The sequence below is a fragment of the Tympanuchus pallidicinctus genome, unplaced genomic scaffold, assembly GCF_026119805.1.
Source record: "Tympanuchus pallidicinctus isolate F22 unplaced genomic scaffold, pur_lepc_1.0 scaffold6, whole genome shotgun sequence".
Lineage (NCBI taxonomy): Eukaryota > Metazoa > Chordata > Aves > Galliformes > Phasianidae > Tympanuchus > Tympanuchus pallidicinctus.
Window position 1 is genome coordinate 14234801 of NW_026294780.1, and position 19976 is coordinate 14254776.

Below are 19976 nucleotides of genomic sequence, written 5' to 3' on the forward strand. Positions count from 1 at the left end.
TGATAACAAACTTGACAATCTGTGTCCATGGATTTAGCAGTTTAACTGAAAGGAAGGTGTTTCCTTACCATAAAGGCCATCATTCTTAGAAATGTCAAGTTCCTGACTAAAGGATAGAGAAACTGGATATTTGTTGGAAGCACAGTGGATTGTTCCCTATCTTCCTGAGAACAGCTCTGACGTGGTCTAACACTCAAACAACAAGAAATGTGAGAAATCAGGAAGAGAAAAAAAAATTGTCAGCACTGTAAGCAACTGTAAAACCAATTCTCACAGTAAGAAAGAGGAGCAGCCTTAGCAGTAGCACCTGACTATCAAGGCCTCTTGACATTTCCTTTACAACCTCTGTGCTTTTTTTTTCCTTAATGCATTAACTTGTATCCGGTGTACTTTATGAAACATAAATCATAAGCTTGTAATTCAAATTTTAGTATTTCCTTCCTATGTTTCACTCCTAACACAAAATATACATCACAAATTCAGCTCTGTTCTTCTGTTTCCACAACAGCACAAAGAATACAACATTTTTGGAAAGGCAGAGAAACCAGCCCAGCTCTGTGGGGAACATAACTAGCAAACTCACAAAGATCAGATCAGAAGGGTAGAAAGCAGGGAAAGGGGTGTGATGGCTACAGAGGACAGATAATGGGAAAAAAAGTGCAGCAGAGGATGGACTTCCTGTTCATCCCTCCTCCCACCTTGGGGATCCAGTGTGTAACACCATCTGGAGATGGTGAGAATGAGGTTAAATACCTGCCAACAAGCACCGAGTGTAGAGCAGAACCTGAATTTTCCACCTAGTGACTCCTCTGCTTTTAGGTTATGGGGACATTTCCCTCAATGTCCTGTTTACAAGACTCATGATCTCATGCACCTGGGGGAAAGGGTGGGAAAACTTATAGCATGTAGGACTGCAGAAAGGAACTTCCTTTTCCCTGGGGTATGTGGAAGGAATTACATAGTCACCATCTGAAAGATCCCTGCATTTCTCCAAGGCATGGGTGGTGACAACTACTATACCATTAAGGTCCTACTGCTTTTACAGTGTTGTATGGCAACTGCTTGCAGTCTCTGCTCTCTACTACCAACAAAACAGTAAATCTTCAGACTTGTCACAGCAACTTGTTAGTATCAAATTTTTGGATGTTTGAAATTCAGAGCAGTATTTTAGATTAAATAATTTCAGTGTAATAAAAATGGGTTTCAGTCTTAAATCCCTATTATTATTATTATCCAGCTGGCTTCCATAATACATCAGATTGCTCACTACCTTGAGAGCCTCTGCCTATACATACAAGCTGACTAGTAATTCTTGCCTTCAGTGGCTGAATAGCTATTTCAATAGCAGGACTTCAGTAATATTCCACATGGAATTACCACATCAACAGCATCACGGCAGAGCGTGCAGCAAACTGGAAGCAAGTCACTGCATTATACATATAGATCCCTAACAGATCCCCAGTACCACTTGCTCTTCAGGTTTACTCATTCTGTAGCTCATCACTAATCATCAGTGTGTATCAGTGGTACACACAAACTGCTTGAGGAGATGCGGTATCTCATCAAGCTGCTTACTAATCCAGATCTTTTCTAGCATACAAGATGTGAGCCTATGTAGAAAGCACTGTGGAACTGAGCCATTCACACAGCATTGCTCATACTACTGTACCACAAAAGGGTTGAACATGCAAGACATGGTGAAAGTTCATCTTAGGAATGCTACTGCCTATACTGTGTACTGTCCACCATCCTATCCATAAGGTAATTATGCTCATGCTTGGGCATGCCACAAAAAGTTATGTGGATCAGCTCTTTAAAAAAAGAATTCTCAAAGGCGGGCTTGCATCTGGTATAGAAGACAAGTTTGTACTCAAAAAAGTTCAGCATATAAAATGCAGGCAGTCTCACAGCCTGAGCACTTGAATATCATGCGTTCCCATCACGCAACTATTCATGACAGTGCTTCCAGCAGCCATTACTCTTTGAAGTCAGAAATCATCCTATATTCAGTCATCAGAGCACAAGTCAGTGCCTCCTGGAAGAGCATTTCCTGTTCCTTTGCTTAGGAACAGACCATTGGAAACCAGATAATAGCTACCAAGGCTATTGTTCCCCAAAATAAACTTTGTATCCTACATTTTATGGAACATTTAAACTGATTGAACCTGAGCAACTTCAAAGACTCCATTTCTCCTGCTGCTGCTAAGGATGCCTTCCAAGGGAGGTGAGGAACAAGAACAAGAACCGTAAGTTTCCTAATCATAAGTGTTTTGTAGATTAAAAAACAAAATAAACATTAGGCTCCAGAAGGCAGTCAGATAATATAATGAAGAATGTGATATTAATAAATGAAGAAAAAAAGAAGAAATCTTCACTACAGCAATTACAAATAAATAAATAAATAAATAAAAAATAAAAAAAAAATAATCAGTCAAGCCCTATAGCCACAGGAACTAAACAGTTTAAGACTGATTTCACATTATCATTTCTCATACTGTATTTCCCTAAAAAAAAAAAAAAAAAGCAACAGGTCACCTGGCACAGCCTTGTTCCACATTTCCTCTCTTTATGCCCTTTCTGTGTGATATTCAGAACTTCTATCTGAACACCAGATGTGCTCTAGAGGACGCAGTTCTTCACAGAGCAAAAAAAGCGAATGGCTTATGAATTTAACAAAGATAAATCAAATTTAAAGTTCAGTTGTCATGTTAAAGTCACCAGGCTATAACAGTAACTAATGATTAGATAGTAGCTACACTACTTTTAATTCTTTATTGTTCATTATTGTAACATCTACTCCATTCCAAAACTGGGTAGCTTATCCATTTGATTCTAGCACCAACCCATTAGCTAGATATTTAAACAAACAAACTTCCTCCCCATACACAACAAAATAAACTATGAGATCTGACACTGTAATTTTTGCAACGTATTCTACTATTTTCAAATATATTTATTCTTGATGGAATCTTCACATATTGATTTTGACAGCCAGCTTCTCACTATCCAGAGTGAGACAAAGATGAATGACTTCTTATCCTTGGTAAAGATGCTTACAGGAAATAAAACCAACATGTTCATTCTTGAGTAAACATTGGAAACAAGTAGACTTATAATGCTCCACAAAGCTCCAGTTCAAAAGCTTCAGATATCATGGGCTTTTATAGCTTATAATACTGAGTCTTATTGGAAAAGGCACAGGATAAAATCTATTCAGAGATAGCAGAAGCTAAAAGAAAACGATAAAGCAGGCGTTGTTTGAGCTCTACACTAGATAATGAATCTTGTAGCTTCAATTACTAAGAGAGCCTTGAGGTTTTAACATAGCACCTAAGTAAAATATTGCTTTGTAATGCTGCTGCTACTCAAGATACTGCTTATACATTTTCTGAAAACCTGCAAAGGCTGAGAGCTGGAGCTCTTCAGCCTGGAGAAGAGAATGCTCTGGGGAGACCTTATAGCAGCCTTCCAGTACCTGAAGGGGTCTACAGGGAATTTGGGGAGGGACTTTTTATAAGGGCAGGTACAGACAGGATGAGGGGAAATAGCTTCAAACTGGAAGAGAGTAGATTTAGACCAGATATTGGGAAGGACTTCTTTACAGTGAGGGTGGTGAGACACTGGAACAGGTTGCCCAGTGAGGCTGTGGATGTTCCTTCCCTAGAAGGGAATGAATGGGGCTTTGAGCAACCTGGTCTAGTGGGAAGCATCCCTGCCTATAGCAGGGAGTTGGAACGAGGTGATCTTCAAGGTCCCTTCCAACCCAAACCATTCTATGATTCTATGGATAAAAATGTTGCAATTCTTTTTAATGTCAGCATTGCAAAATGATACTACAAATTCACTATGTAAATGCACAAATCATGAAGTTACTTATGCACCCAAGACGCATTGAAAGTGTTTTGAAAGATGGAAGATATCTCTCAAGTAACTATCCTTGCTCTAAATAAGCAAACTTTAAAAACATATTTGCTGTTTTTACAACAGAAAATTCGAGGTTTGCATTATTACTAATGGAAAAGAAAAAAATCTATGAAGAAAAATGGGATGAAAACATATTCCCAGAAGATGGCTCTATATGTGCACGATATTGTGATGACATTTAATTGTTTAGACAGAAAATAGCATTTCAGTGCCAAACGCTTCCACAAACAAATCGTCTTTCAGGTCAAAGCAAATTGCATGCATTTGAGAACAGAACTACTCCTAACAAGCATAAACATTCATGAGCAGAACATTTCTCAACATTTCTCAGATAAAGCTCTTTGGCAATCTAGCAGAAACCTCTAGAGCTCCTAAAGCAAACCAGTGTGGCATTTCAACTCTGATTCACACTGTGGGCCTGATATCTCAATTTGGATTTCTTCAGGAAACTCTTCCAGTTGAGGTGTATAATCATTCTATCAGATGCTGGTTTTTTTATTCCAGCAACATTCATGAGAAAAATAAACACTGAAGAGCATTCCAATTTTGTTAAATACAAAGTAAAAGTGGAGAGCAACAATTGATGACTGGCATAGTCTTAGATGGAATTAGTAATACCCTCTTGTCTTGAATTTTTCTAAACCTGTATCTCTTCAAAATGCTAAAGAAGTCAGTGCTGGCAGCAGTGCTGAAGATGTGTCCATTACTTTCTGATGCCCTTGAAAACTCACCCTGTGAGCACAGCCCCAAGGAACAGGCTCAGCTCAAGCTTCCCGAGGTGCTCTGTGCGAGTCACCACACCACAGCTTTAGTTCTTTATATCCAAATCTCTGGAATTTGAAAGAAATTTGCTATATAACAACCACTGTTTTTAACTAGTACTGTACTAGCCTGTACTGTGCTTCATCAACAGGCCATACATCTGAAGAATTTTGGTGCCCTCTCATAGTCAGCTGAAGGCACTTTAGCTGTAGAAGGAAAAAAATCTATCCAACCTTAAAGCAGGCAATTATTCATGAAAAAAAAAAAACAAAAACTATAGGAATGAAGCAAAAGCAATTTAAATGAAACAGTCAGAAGTGCTGCTATCCAAGAGCAGCCTCTACTGGTCCGTTCAAAATTGCTGAATGCCAAGTAAAAATGATAATATATAAAGCTCCTAGCAGAAATGGCTGCATTTCACACAGCACAGCTGATGATGCGACACCTCACAACAGAAGTATTAACCCATAAGCAAGGAGGCAGCACTTCTCATTGATTCTTAGACTGAAAATCTGATAAAATAAAAAACTGCTTTTAGGAACTTTGTAAGTAGATACAACATAGTTACACACGAGTTTTTGTCAGAGATATAGACTTTGAAGGTCTGCAGAGGAACAGAATAACAAAGACAACACCAAAGAACATTACCCAAGGGACTGACAGTTCAAAATTTTGAATGCTTCATCCAAAATTCACAGCCTCTCCTGCTATGACTGCAGCCCAAATCACCGTATGGTCACATCTGCTTCAGCTCATCCTTGGATCTAAAAATCCTTCAGTCCCCTTGGGAATGTGGCCACAGAAGCTCCTTGTGTCTGCCCTCAAAGCAACAGCCTTCCAAGGAAGATAGGCTACTGTCAGAGACACATTATAGATGAGGTGAGTGTCAGCTCATAGGTGCCAGGAGAGTTGCTCTTAAGCCCATAGGAAGGGCACTGAATGAAGAATGCCCAAAGGGCATTATCCTTTCACAGCAACAGGTCTCTTGAAATTGAGCAACATAAATCCAAACAGGGCTACCTGATGGACTTGTTTACAGTGCTCCTTGTGCTCCTCAGCCAAATAAGGAATCTTGGCACACAGTTTACTAATTTTTAAGTATTTGCACTGATTTATACGGCATACACAACCAGACCTCTCTTCCACACTCAGGTTTAGATATGGGTATCCCAGTCTTCTCCACTGTCTCCTACTCTGCGATCTCCCAGCACTCTTGCACTTTCATGCCAATTCCCCTTTAAACTAACTACATAAAAATTGCCAATTGCAGTACAGTAATGCTGGCTATGTTCCATCATATATGCTGATATTGTTTCTGCTCCAAATACCTTATGCTGTTGCGAGGGAAAGATGAGAGAATATAACCAGAATTAAAATAGGAACTAAAATGTCCAGGCATCACCATCTAGCTGTAGATCTATGACACACACTTATTTCCTTTCCACAGTACCCATCAGCCTTTTTGTATGTTAACATAGCCCACTAAAAAAACCCCACAAAATAAAATCAGTGTGACTTAGATGTATTTCTGCAAGTAGAAGAAATAATTATTAAAAGACAAAATTCCTGCTTAACACAGCCTCCTGTAGAGTAGGAAATCAACCAAAATATTTTTTTAAGGAAGAACCTTCTTTTCTGAATAGAAAATTCAGTGTAATTTCTTCAGGTCACACAGAACTGCTTCCACAAGGACTGTTTGAAGAGAGACAAGAATTTTGAGGACTGCTTTAGAGTTAACTACAGATGGCTGAAATAGGCCACGTTATCCTTGAAGGGACAATTAAAGATAAATAGGTCAGTAAAGGCAAAATGGCTCTATGTTTGTTAAGTTAAATAAACAACAGAAAGCCAGGGTGCTCCTAGCTTCGGGACTACGAAGTCTGACTCCACAAACATATTTCTACACCTACTCAAAATGATAATATTGGAACTACACACACTTCAGTATGCTTCAACAACTAATGCCACTAATGAAGTATTGAGACATTCTTCCTAGAAAGTTACGTGCTGTGCTTTAGGAAGGTGAGTTTATTCTTAAGTAGAGGGTTAAATTCTATGCAGTTGAGACTGGACTAATGGAAGCTCTGGCACAGGGTCCAGCATTATACTAATTAATTTCCACAAACTGAGCACTGCAAAAATACCTTGTCTCTTTATCAGATAACATGTGCCACGCATACAGAATCTATATACTATTCAAATCCTCCAAGTCCTTAAGGTGTACATAGGATTTAAAGAACAAAAAGGCTTTGCCTTAACAGTGATGCTTTAAAATAAGTTAAGACATTCTCAAGGTGGACATAAAAAAAAAAAAAAAAAGATGAACTACCTCAAATCTAGTAAAAATTCAGACTAAGAAACACACAGAGCTTTCATCTAATCTCATCAAACAATGCATCTGATGCAAAAGCTTAAGGCAACATGCTTTACCTTAGGATTCAGTGCTCTTACTTTAAACACAAAACTTTACATTTCTTTTTTTGCTTACAAGAACATACTGCATTTATACAACTGCTTGGCAGCTGTGCTCAGAGAGGAAGGCCATGCACAGCATGACAGATTTTGCTGGGAGTCTTGGGATTTCTCATTGACAAGTCTGAGGGGCTGCCAAAGTAACAGCAGGATACAGGTTTTTGCCTGGATTGTAATCTGACAAAGAGGAGAGCGTGGAAGTGAAACTGGGCTGACACTAATAGACACTGAAGCTGCAAAACTGTTCCTCAGCATGTCAGCGTGAACTGACAGAGTGCCTGGTTTTTGGCACTTCTTACCCACTATGCCATGACATTCACCCCTGGTGTTCCATAAAATAGAAAAAGATAACTCTTAGCTATTATGCACTCATTTAGGCTGTAGATAAATGAGGTAACACGTGGTTACTCTCCCATCGGCTCCTCCGAACTTCAGCTAGGGCCTTGAAGGACTCATCAGCTAGAAACATGGCGTTAACCCTAACACAACTGCCCTGGATTCCAGAGCACAGCAGTGAGTCCATGCTAATGAGACTAATAAAAAGGTCTGTTGGCTCCAGAAATATCTATGCCATGCTGTGGCATGTTCTCCTGGTCCCCAGCTATTCATCTCCTCACGCGTTGCTGCTCTCACTCTACATCTTGTTCAGTCTGAGCCCCTGAGCAACTTGGCACAGACATCTGTTATCCCAAATGATGGACAGATGCTATGCTGCACCTGGAGCTCAGCAGATAATAACAATAGAACTTCCAGAGCCCTCAGACACCAACTCTGTCTGAGGTAATCATGTTCTGTTTATAATTCGAACAGTACTGCTCCATAACCTCACACACCAGGCGGTACCACAAACAATAGCGTTTCTTAGAACATCACAGTGTTGGAGCATTTGTAAACCACGGAGATTTTAAACATGAGGACATTTTCCTGGGCAGGAAGCTGATGGGGAAAGCCTCCCAAACAGGAAATAGCAGAACACAATAATTTAACCTGAGATATGCTTAAGGCCATGCAGTGGGACAGTGGGGCATCACAATAAAAATCTCTAAATACAAGCACAGGAGGACTGAGCACTGTATTTAAAAAGCAGCATAAGACTTGATCTGGCCATGAAAACCTGTTTCAAATTTTCTAATCTATACTGTTTCTCTCGAAGGGAACTTCATGTCTAAAATTTAGCATTACACGTTTTAAATATTTTCTTTTTAATCTCTTGTGACAACAAGAGTTTTAGCTTTTCTCCTTCTTCAAAGATCAACCTATAAGAGCAATGAAGAAAGTTATTAAAGTCATTTCTTTTTATTAACAACTTACTGCTATCAGATTTCAGTAGAAACTGCTAATTAACCAGAAGCAAAACCACATGTTTGAGAAATCCTATCTTTTTTTAAACCACAGCAATTGTCTGTTAATTTATTTTACATTGAGTTCTCATGCCACACTCCACAGTTTGTAAACTCACATTCCAAGGCATACACACTTTTAAGTTAACAAAAAACAGGTTACAGCCTTGATTGAGAGAAAAAAGCATAAATAACACTTGCCTTCAGTGTACATCACTTATCATTGAAGTCTACTTACTAGATGATATAGAAAGATGAAACATGAAAGTTAAAAAAAACTTTCAAATGAAGAAAACAAATGGTCAGTGCCCCAAAATAACTTCTTAAGGGTACAACAGACAGTTACATCAAGATCCTATTCCAAAACTGAGTAAAATATTCTCCTTCCATCTTTTGTGGAGAATGTAAAAACAATACATCCCACAGGTGCCTTTCCTCTTTGCTATTGGAATAACAGGCACTATGTATGGAAGACCTCAGATTTTTTACTCAGTTATGTGGCTGTCAACCTAACCAGCTTACCAGCAGGATCCCAAAGGACTCAGCCAGTGAAGTAACAGGAGTCATTCTTCATTGCAGGCTCTAACAAACATGAGATCTGCTACACAGATGTTGTAAAATGTTCTCAAAGCGTCTCAAACAGAGGCAAAATTGGCTCACTATTCTCTGCTGAAACTGCTGACTTCAAACAGCATGTTCCTTACAGACACTTCCATATAGATACGAATGCAGCACCTCCATTGGCAAGACCTATTAATTCCTGTGGATCACTAGTTCTACTGAAAGATTATGCAGCAATTTAACATTTTCAGGTACTCTTCCTAGAAGACATTGCCTTAGAACATTACATACCATTACGGATTCTCCTTCTTTCACTTTGGATATTATATGTATAAAACAAAAAGTGATGTATAAAGCATCACTTGAGCTAAACAAAATCATTCTCAGGGAGAAAGTCTCCACTTATTCAGTAAAGAAATATTTTGTACTTCAATAACACTTCTAAAATCACGAAATGTTAAAAGGAAAGATCTGTTTCAGAAGTATTACACGTATACCTTTATCATATACATCTAATCACTGAAACAGCAGTTATAAAATGATCAACAGTAATCTCCTACTGTCTATATTTGTCATCCTTAAACTACTGCTGTAGCAGGAAAAAACAGTGATCTTTAATAACACATAGTACGCAATTGTTGTTGTACATCATGTCAACAACCCTGGACCAAAAGCTTGGAGGTTACGAACTGCACATTAGGCACTGTACTTTATCCAGTTGTCTACATAACACAAATTTACCCTGCAATGTAAGCAAGATACTAACCTGAGAAAATGGTTCAGCTTTCTGTTTAATGGCATACAACTGCACCAGGTTTAACAGAGTATCTTAAGTTGAAATGAAGTATTCCCTTTCCATCATCCCTTTTCTTAACTGCCTCAAACATGAGACATTTCCACATCAGAAATTACATTGACAGCTCTGCTATTTGCATTATCCTACTCCACGGGCACGTAGGTTGTAACACTTGATTTAGAATAGTTCTGCTTCTGAATGATAGGTGACCTATGAGACACTTAACTCTCCATGAAAAGAGCACTGTCAAGGAAGAGTTTATAGTGGAAAATCTTGTAAAACTGTTTTTGTACAGTATAGAATAATAATACAATAAGAGGGTTCAAGGTTGTATTTGCACATATATAATTAGATGGAATAGTTAAAGACAGGTTAAGAAGTTTTGGCTTCCCTATTTGGACAGAAAGTCCTTATTACCATTACTGGTACTCTTTTCCTTGGGAACAAATCTAAATTTACTATCACAGCAAATACTTTACTGGACAAAATCTGCTGTAGAAGACAAAAAAGTCCTTTCTTTTTGAGTCTCTTAGCAGCTTCTCATTGTCATTCCCACGAAATATCATTTCCCTTAAGACATGATCGCAGGCATTCAGACAATGAGTTTTGAGTTATTGCTGCCAACCCCTTGCTGTGATCTGGAATCCCGTGTGAGGCCAAGTGGCACTAATAGCTTAGCACACTTTCCAAGCAACTGGCTCCAGACATACCTATTGCTCTACAGGGCTTTTCACAGAAAAGCTAATTTTCTCTAAGTCAGAATAACCAAAAGACTCGTGTATTTCATAAACTAAATGACATCAATCTGTAGAGCATTCCATGCACAAAAGCTGAGCTGCATAGGTATGCTTCATGTCAATCTGTATAATTTAGATCTTTTTTAATAGGCTTACTAGATAAACAAATGATTAACTAACCGCTTCCATTTCTCTCAAAAACAGTTTTCTAAGCATCAAAAACAGCCTTCATGATTTTAGCCCTTGTAAACCAAGTTAACAGCAAAAATCCTGCAGTAAGTAAACTTTAACATCATCACAAATGCCAACACAATTTTACAACACTGCCATCTTTGGGGTATTTGCAGCCAATAGCTTATCATTAGGGGAAGACGAACAGAAAAATGAACAGAATGCCTACTCCTAGATTTTTCATTAATGAAAACGTGCTCCCATAAAACCAAAGCTCTGTGACACACTCAGTGCTTCCCCTGCACCAGATGTTGTTTACTGATCAGAATTTTCCCACACAAACCCACTTGATGAAGAAGTTCTGCAGGCCATGATAAAGTGCCTTACGAAGGACTTTCAGAAAGAGAAAATGCAACTTCGGTACATAATTATTTTGTAATATCAATGTTCAAGAAAGGTGCTATCAAGGGAGGCTTACCACCATACACTTTAAACAACACAAGGATAAACAAACAAAGTGAGGCTGACTGTTGGCTTGCAGCTCTTCTCCCTGATTTATGTAGATGTTAATAAGGTGTTAACGGGAGGGCACAGGAAGCAGGTCCTACAAGTAATTAAGAGGGAAGACCTTTACAAGACCGAAGTTATAACTCTTCATGCACATTCAGTAAACAAAGGCACCCACGTGCACGAGGGACACATGCCACGATTACTTTCAGACATGAGTTCAGCATGGCCCATGCTGAACAGCGTTGAATGTTGTCAGTGAAAAGAATGAGAAAAAGCAGCTTTAGACCAACATAGTGTGTTACACAACTTGTGTTTAATTAATCTCGCAGAGTCACACAGTCCATTTTGGGAAAGGCATAAAGGAGATCTCGAGTCATGCAATAGCTGAGAGCTTCCTGAAATGCTTTAACATCCCACTCAAAGAGCCAGACCTAAATTCAGGACAGGTAGCTCAGGGTTTTGTACAGCCAGGTCTCAAAAACCTCCACAGATGAAGGCTGTCTACCTCAAAGCCTTATTACTCTCCCAGCAACAAACCAATGATCCAATTTTCTACCCAATTAGCTGCCCTCCTGCCGAGGCTGTAATGACTCAATTTGGATATAAGAGTGCTGGGGAAAGGCTGTAGAAAGTGTTGCTGAAGGTAAAAGGTATATACAGCTTCCTCTTATTTATGCAACTAGATATTTCACCACAGAAATAGGATCAAGCACAATTTTCCATTGTTTTGTTCATGCTAGCTACTTCCCAGCACTTTCTTCTTTCTTGTGACTATAAATGTGTTTTAAGAGGACTCACTCTATAAACTTCCTGACAGAGTAAAGCAACATTATTCTCAGCCTTTGCAAAGATGAACGTAATATTTGCTTTTCCCTGGACATCACAGACTGCCTCTGATCACTAAAACCTTTAAAAGATGATAAAGAATAGCCTTGCTATATTACTGGCCAGCACCACAGATACTTCAGATGCAGCTTAGATTATCCCATAGCCTGCACTTAGGTCAAATATTTTCAAGAGATCCTGGAGATCCTCATTTATTTCTAGACATTCTCCTCCTTGAACATTTTCTCTAAGAATACAGGCCTGGAAGATTCTGTCAGAGAAGACTGAAGCAAAGAATTCATTAAGTATTTTAGACACATCCATGTTGGCAACTGCTAATATACTCAGCCCATTCATCACAGGTGCATATTTTCTTTGTTCATTCCAATACTATTAACGCAGCAGAATAATTTTCTCTATAGGAGCAGGATGTGTGGGGCTTGGGGGCTTGATATGCCTCATTCCTTGTTCTTCAGCTCCAGGTGCATTGGGACATTCCTGAAACCACCCTTATGTGTTTGGGCAATGTTTCTGTATTTGTCCTTTGTAGCTTGTCACTACATTCATCTCCCGCATGCTGCCTTTGCACTGCAGCAAAAAGTTGCAAGTTTCCTATTTAGCCCAGACAGTATCTCAGTGGGTATCTTCATTTTTCAAGACATAGCATTATTGCGCTTTGACGTTGCTTGTCCTTAAAAACCTCACAGCTTTCAACCACAGATTTACTCTTCAGAATTGGCTTCCACTGAATTACACCTACCAGTTCCCTGAACAAGCCAAAATTTAGGGTCTGTATTCCACTCTGCTACTTGCCTTCCTCACGTCTAACAGGATCTTGAATGTCACTGTTTTGTTCCCTGATTGATTTTCAACAGAACCACAGGTTTTGATGAGTGGTTGATTGACAGTACTACCATGCCCTCTAAGACAATTGAGTTTAATTGCAGGACCGGATTAGCACCACCAAATTTTTGGAAGTGCTACAGGAACTGTACATTCAGTATGATAATGAAACGGAACAGAAATAGTTAGGACAAATCCCCACACGTAACTGTGGAGTTCTGCTTCACACTGTGTAACATTTTGAGTAACATCCAGGAATTAGCAACTTCTGCCAAAACTGTTTTTTCAATTAAAACACAGAACATTGCACTCTAGGATCCAGAATACAAAGAAATGAAAAAAAAAGCACAACTTCTATCACAACATCTTTATCCATGCCTACAAGGAAGTAATTTTTTTCTTGGCCTGATGAACTGTAAATAGCACTATATATAATTAATCTAAATGCTACATTAGACAGTTCACACTTAATCAAAACTCTCACTGACTCTGCACCACCAGCCACATTTGCTTCTGCTTTAAATACTAAGCCTGACTTTCTCCCCATAATGCAAATGGCTGAAAAAAAGAAATATTTTATCAGATAAGAGAATTTTCTACCAGACAGGTGCTTACCTTGGGATGCTGGTCAGGTAGGTCAGGACATTCTGAAACTCCTTCTCAGGGATCTCACTGAAAGCTGGGTAGTCTGGAAAGGTGATAACAGGGCATCCATCTCCCCCTCTTCCACCTACAAAAGAAACAAGCAGCAAGTGTGTTTACACTTCGGTCCTTTTATCTAGTCTGCAATTTGCCAATATTTAAACTACTGTACTTCTTGTTCTCTTTAAGCAGTACTCAGATTGGACGCTATGTATTCTGAATAAGCGAGTCTTCTGAGCTTAGAAAGTTTTAAAGGTAAGGACTTATTGCAGCACATGGGATTTTTTTTCCCCATGTACATTGTTTCATGTGAAGTGAACACAGTTCAGACACCAGGTGGCAGTGCATCTTTCATTTGATAAGCATTAAATGCAAGTAAATACAACCCATCTGGAGAAAAACAAATAACTGATTTAGGAAAAAAAAAAAAAAATCAGAATTAAGCAGGCAAATCTTTATCTTGAACCAAACTCTACCTTCGCAACTTGACTAATTCCTGCAAGCCTCTCCTCTGCTCTGCTTTCAGGACAGTCTAGAAGAGGCGGCAAAACAAGCTAAAGGAAGATATTTTAAATGAGGTTTCCTGTTCAGCTTCTCAGACTACCTACATCTGGTAAAGCAGAGCCAAGCATCTACACTACAGCATGGTTGCTGAGCAGATAGATCACCTAATCTGTACTTTTCTGACACTTGCACCACAGCTTTTTAAACGCACTTCACACGCGTTTTTATATGCCACAATACAGTGTCATTATTATTATTGTACTTTTTTAAGTCATGCTAATGACTTAATGACTTAAGCAAATATCTTCACGGAACTACATTGGACATAGGAGCTGTTGAACTGTAGCAGCTGCATGAATTTCACAGCTGGGGGAGTTGTGGAGACAGTGCTGGAAAATTATCTTTGCTCGGCAATTTGAAAAAAAGAAGAAAAACAGAGAGAAATGACTGTGACAAAATGATAAGTATATATTTTACGGCCTTGAACTTCGACCATTTTGTATAAATCCATTGTAAAATGTATTACTAGCACTATTTGATCATGAGAGCAAGTGCCTCTGCATCCAGCCTCAACAGAAAAAGAAGAAATACTAGAACTCAGACTTATTTGATAAAAGAAAGCACCATTTCCCTCTGAAGCCACAGGTAATTGCAACAGCACAAACGATATCCTTCTGTTAATACACAGTGAATCTGACTTGCATCTACTTGGTTGCAGGCAATATGGCGCTCCACCATGCAGCTCTTGAAGTCAAAGATCAGAAAATAGTGTGCTTTGGATTCATTTAAGCAATAATAAAATGCAACTGTTAGATAAATCACGAGTTTGCAAACACAACCTTTATGACACATCCAGACACTGCAACACTAAGTTAAGGGAGCTACTTCTAGCTACACAGATGCTCACAGCACAAACCTAAGTTAAAAAACAACAACAGGGGTTGTTATTGTTTTCATTTTGCTCTGTGTTCTAGGGAACAATGCATTTCCCTCTCTCATTTCTTCTGAAAGCATTTTTCAGGCACGTTAATGAACGTTGCCTACAGAGTGTCCTGCTCTCTCTAGAATACCTATATTTAGTTATCATTATTTTTAGTTTTCCCCTGGTTACTTGCTTTGTTCTATAAACTCCTATGAATAGGCCATATGAAACAAAAGAAAAAGAACAATACGTTTGGCTGGACATGGCCTCAAAGCAGAACCATGGAGCGTGACTTCTGGGAAGTTCCCAGACCACCACTAATTGTCAAGGGGAAATGCAGAGCCATCCTGCCTTGACAAAGTCTATAAATTTACAGTTTCTAGTGTACTCATCATTTGTTATCGTGGGTGGGGATGACTCTATCCTCTGTGTTAGTACCCAGTTGAGCACCAATACTCCTGTATTTTCCTGATTTAATGCTTGGACACACCTATACCTCCCAGGGCTGCTTGAGTGCTTCTCGTCACCAGAGTCTCACTGCTGCAAAGAGCTTATTTGATGTGTTCTTAATAAATACTACAGAATTTCAGCTTTAACATCTCAGTGCAGAAAGTGATTTCTTGACATAACAACTTGAAATAGATGGTACTGCAACTGCTGCAAGTGAGAGACATGCTGCTCTAGAAAGCACTGGCTTCCTGCAAGTGAGCATCATGTTTCTGGTAAGGAATTTCTCCTTTCTAAATACATTACTCAAGTAATTGGAGTACTCAGAGCATCTGAAATTAAGAGTAGACTTAATTAAGTAGTGGATAAAAGCACATCCTTTGCAAAGGAAAAAATAAAGAGAAGCAAGAAGTAATTGTTAAAAATATCTGCTCCTTGAAATGAGAGGCAAGGTTTGTTTATATTACTTCCAAAGCTGCATTTTGCCCAGGCTGATCAGCAGTAAGTTGTAGTTAACAAAATACGCAAGTACCAGCTTAGAAAGGAGAGGTTTTTTCATTTTGTTTTTTTCAATCTCTACAGACTAAGAGTTCAGTGTTCTGAATGTTAAGTTGCAGTCAAGTCTGTACCTGAGTGAGACAAACTGCTATGTTTCTACCTCTTCTACTGTCAATACATAATGTACAGACTGAATGTCATATGGGCAACAAAACATGTTTAAATTTAAAAATAAATGCTACTATATGATGCTGAATTCACACAAGTTCAAACAATTTCAAGTTCAAACAGACTCAGTGCCCATGGAGCAGTTTAACAAGGGAGGTATTTCCACATCATTTCCACAGAAAAGAGCAAAAGCACTGACAATGAAATAAGGTTAAAGAGAGCAAGGAGAAACGTGTCATCCACAAAGATAATTTAAAGGGCCAAAGCCATCAGGCATTTGAAAGCTAGTAGCAATAACAACTTCCTCAACTGCAGGAAAAACAACTATTAATAAACACGCAAGTTGCTTGAAGAACTATAAATAGCAATACATGCATATTGCATTTAATGCAAATATCTTTTTTATTTTGGAGTTGTGCAATGCTTGAAAAGGCATTCAAAGGAAAGTGAGATTAAAAAGTTGGCTCAGTATTTGCAGTGGCCCTATGTGTCATTTGCACATTACATAACATACGTGATTTAAGATGCGCATACAGAGATACCTGTCTCTCCTTTGCTCATCTACACTAACTTCATTACATATAAGAAAATATAAAATACAAACGAGAGACTGTAAGCAAGATATGCATTTTCCCAGAGAGTTTTGAATGAATGTTCTTATGTCCCTTGAGATGATTTAAGAAAAAGAAAGAAAAGGAGGCAGAAAAGCCTTTGCTATGGAAAAGAAAAACGGTTGCACAAAAACTAACTAGAAGAAAGAGTAAGATGGGTGAAACAGTGAACTAAGTAGAAAAGGACTGTCTGTTTGTGTATGTGGAAGGGGATATCTAATATAGACAAGCAGCAACAAAAAGAATAGCAACAATTCTTGAAAATAAAGATCTTGTTCCAAAGAAATAAAAAACTCCAAAGAAAAAAGTAAGCTAGGCCTGAGGTAAAATATTAACATCATGTTTTTCATCTTTTCACCTTTTGCAAATAACTGATTTAAAACCTTGTCCAGAGCTTGCCCCAGTTAACTGTAGATTGAACACACAATTGCAGACACACTGCTGAGCCACAGCTGGAGCCTTCAACATCGACAGGAAGAGTAATACCTTGATGCAATTACACTTGGCTGTGTTTGCTGAAAAACTGAAGGATGAAAGTTTTGTTTTAAAATGTCAAAGTGAAATGAAAATGCATAAGTCAAATTGTCCAATAATAATAAAATAGAATATAGCTATAGTCCATAGTAATGCAGCTGTCCTACTACAGCAGGCAAAAATAACTGAGTTAAAAGAGATATGAGCCTTGCATCTAAACTGAGTAAAATAGAATGACAAATGGCTGATCTCACTAAGCTCCACTGCACAGTAGATTTAATGAGTGCTGACGATGCTTGTGGCTGTATGAACTCAAGAATGTTAGGAGTGAAGAAACTACCATTGGACTCCATGAGACTTTTTTATTCATCTTCTGTAAACATCAGTTCTCCGCTTACTTCTGAGGGACAAAATGTAAGCACTATTTGCAATTGCCTAGATAGGCTGGTTCTTGAATGACATTAGAAGCTATTTTTTTTTGGCGCCAGTTTAAGAAGGAAACTTTGAAAAGCTTGGAAGCTTAGAAAGTAGAAAAAAATTGCAAGAAAAGAATTGTAGCTTAAATACCATCATTTCAAATGGAGCGTGAACACTCAACTTCATAAAGAAATTCCCATTTCCACACGATACCATCACCCTATAGAGGAAATAATCACTACCACAGACCCACACTTAGTCCAGCTTATATGGAAAGAATAAGTTATAATAAATAGTCACCAGCAAGTACAGTGAGATTTAAAGAGCTTTTGACAAGCAAAGCAGAAAATCATTTCGTTCTTGGGCACCTTTTCATCTCATGCAGGAATAAACAGAGAAGAAAAGAACAGTCAGAGCCCAACTTCAGCCTAGAGACTACAACCTCCTTTATACTGAAGGAGGCAGAGTAGCTCTGCGAAGCTACTCGTGCTCTCCCTTTCCAGACAACACTAAGCCGAGTCGAGTCGTGCAGTTGATACAATAGAAGGCAGGGATGCCATCCAGAGGGACCTGGACAGGCTCAAAAAGTAGGGACTATGTGAACCTAATGAGGTTCAACAAGGCCAGAGGGGGGAGGGAGAGAGTAAGTTCACTGCTGCACACCTGCATGAGACTTACATACAGGAAGGCAAGAAAAAAAAAACAAAAAAAATAGCCAGCAGCTCATCAGATGCCTATCAGCCTAATCAGCAAGCAGAAGCATTATCTCCCTTAACCCATTAGCAGCTAGTCATGGTCCCAGCACTGGATTGGACCAAGCTCAGCATCTGATGCCTGCAAGCACAAACACATTATTTACTTGGCAAAGTTAGTCCAAGGACATCAAAGACATTCTGAGCTATGTAATTACAACTGTGCTGATTTTAGAAACTTTTTTTTTTTTTTTTTTTTTTTTTTTTTTAAAGACTAGAAGCAGGTTCCTTTGCAGAAACAAGGCAGCAATACCGGTATGAAAACCCCTTCCAGACCTACATATATTTAAGCCCAGCACTGAGACTACTGAGAAACTTGTGACAGTGCTACTCATTGAAACATTGCTTTCATTAAGTTTCAGGTAGCAGATCCAATAACACCTTAGCCTAGGTGAGACCTACAAGAATTCAAGAGCACATCAGCACAGTCACACTGTGCTCCCCCATTTCCAACAAGGGCTTGGTTAGCTCAAAGACCTCTCTAGATGTACCAAACTCCTTAGCACTTCCTTATTTCCTGTGCTTTTCAACATGTTTATTAACCACCTGGATAGTGGGATAGAATGCACCCTCCATACATTTTGCTGACAACACTGAGTAGTGCAGTTGATACAATAGCAGGGAAGGATACCATCCAGAGGGACCCGAACAGGCTCAAAAAGTGGGACTACATGAAACTGATCAGGTTCAGCAAGGCCAAGTGCAGAGTGTGTCATGTGGATCATGGAAATCTCACATGTGTAACAGACTGGGAGAACTCCTTGAGAGTAGCTCTTTTGAGAAGGACTTGGGGGTTTCTGGTGGAAGAAAAGCTGGACGTGAGTCAGTAGCGTGCTCTTGCAGCCTGGAAGGCCAACTGCATCCTGGGCTGCATCAAAAGAAGGGTGACTAACAGAGAGACACAGGCAATTGTCCCGCTGTACTCTGCCTTCTGAGGCCCCATTAACAGTACAGGCCTGTGGCTCCCAGCACAAGAAAGTCATAGAACTGTTGGAGAAGGTCCAGAAGAGGACCATGAAAATGAACAGAGGGCTGGAGAAGAAATAAAGGGATCTGGGCCTGTTCAGCTTAAAAAAAGAAAAGGCTCCAGGGAGACCTCACTGTGGCCTTCCAGTACTTGAAGGGAGCTTACAAACAGGAAGAGATCAACTTTTTTCATTGTCTGATAGTTATAGAACAAGGGGGAATGGCTTTAAACTAAAAGAAGGGAATTTTATTTTAGATATTAGGAAGAAATTCTTCACTGAGAGGACAGCGAGGCGCTGGCACAACTGCCCGGAGAAGCTGTGGTGCCCCATCCCTGAACATGCTCAAAGCCAGGTTGGATGGAGCCCTGGGCAGCTGAGCTGGAGGGGGGCAGCCTTGCCCAGGGCTAGGATGGGGCTGGGTGGGCTGGGAGGTCCGGGAGGTCCTTTCCAACCAATGCCATTCTATGATTCCATGATTTTCCCTCATGTAGTCTTTCCTCTGACCCTCAGTTCCACCCCACTCTACTTCATTTTCCAAGAGCCAGGATAATTTAAGATTTCCACTAAGAAAAAAAGAAAGAAACAAAACTAAGAAACAAAAAATAATTTCTTTTCGTAGTAACGAGCCTTTG

General features: G+C 39.2%; 2 protein-coding genes across 11 annotated transcripts in view; one reads left to right on the plus strand and one right to left on the minus strand.

Annotated features, from left to right (window-relative positions):
• ADPRHL1 (ADP-ribosylhydrolase like 1) overlaps positions 1–19976 on the plus strand; it is a 400125-nt gene that overhangs the window by 236412 nt on the left and 143737 nt on the right. The gene's annotated exons all lie outside the window — the stretch shown is intronic.
• MCF2L (MCF.2 cell line derived transforming sequence like) overlaps positions 1–19976 on the minus strand; it is a 147447-nt gene that overhangs the window by 41129 nt on the left and 86342 nt on the right. For all 10 annotated transcript variants that reach the window (XM_052705836.1, XM_052705833.1, XM_052705832.1 and 7 more), the window contains one exon: positions 13557–13671. In XM_052705836.1, coding sequence (XP_052561796.1) covers positions 13557–13671 — 115 coding nt within the window. The remainder of the gene's footprint in view (positions 1–13556; positions 13672–19976) is intronic.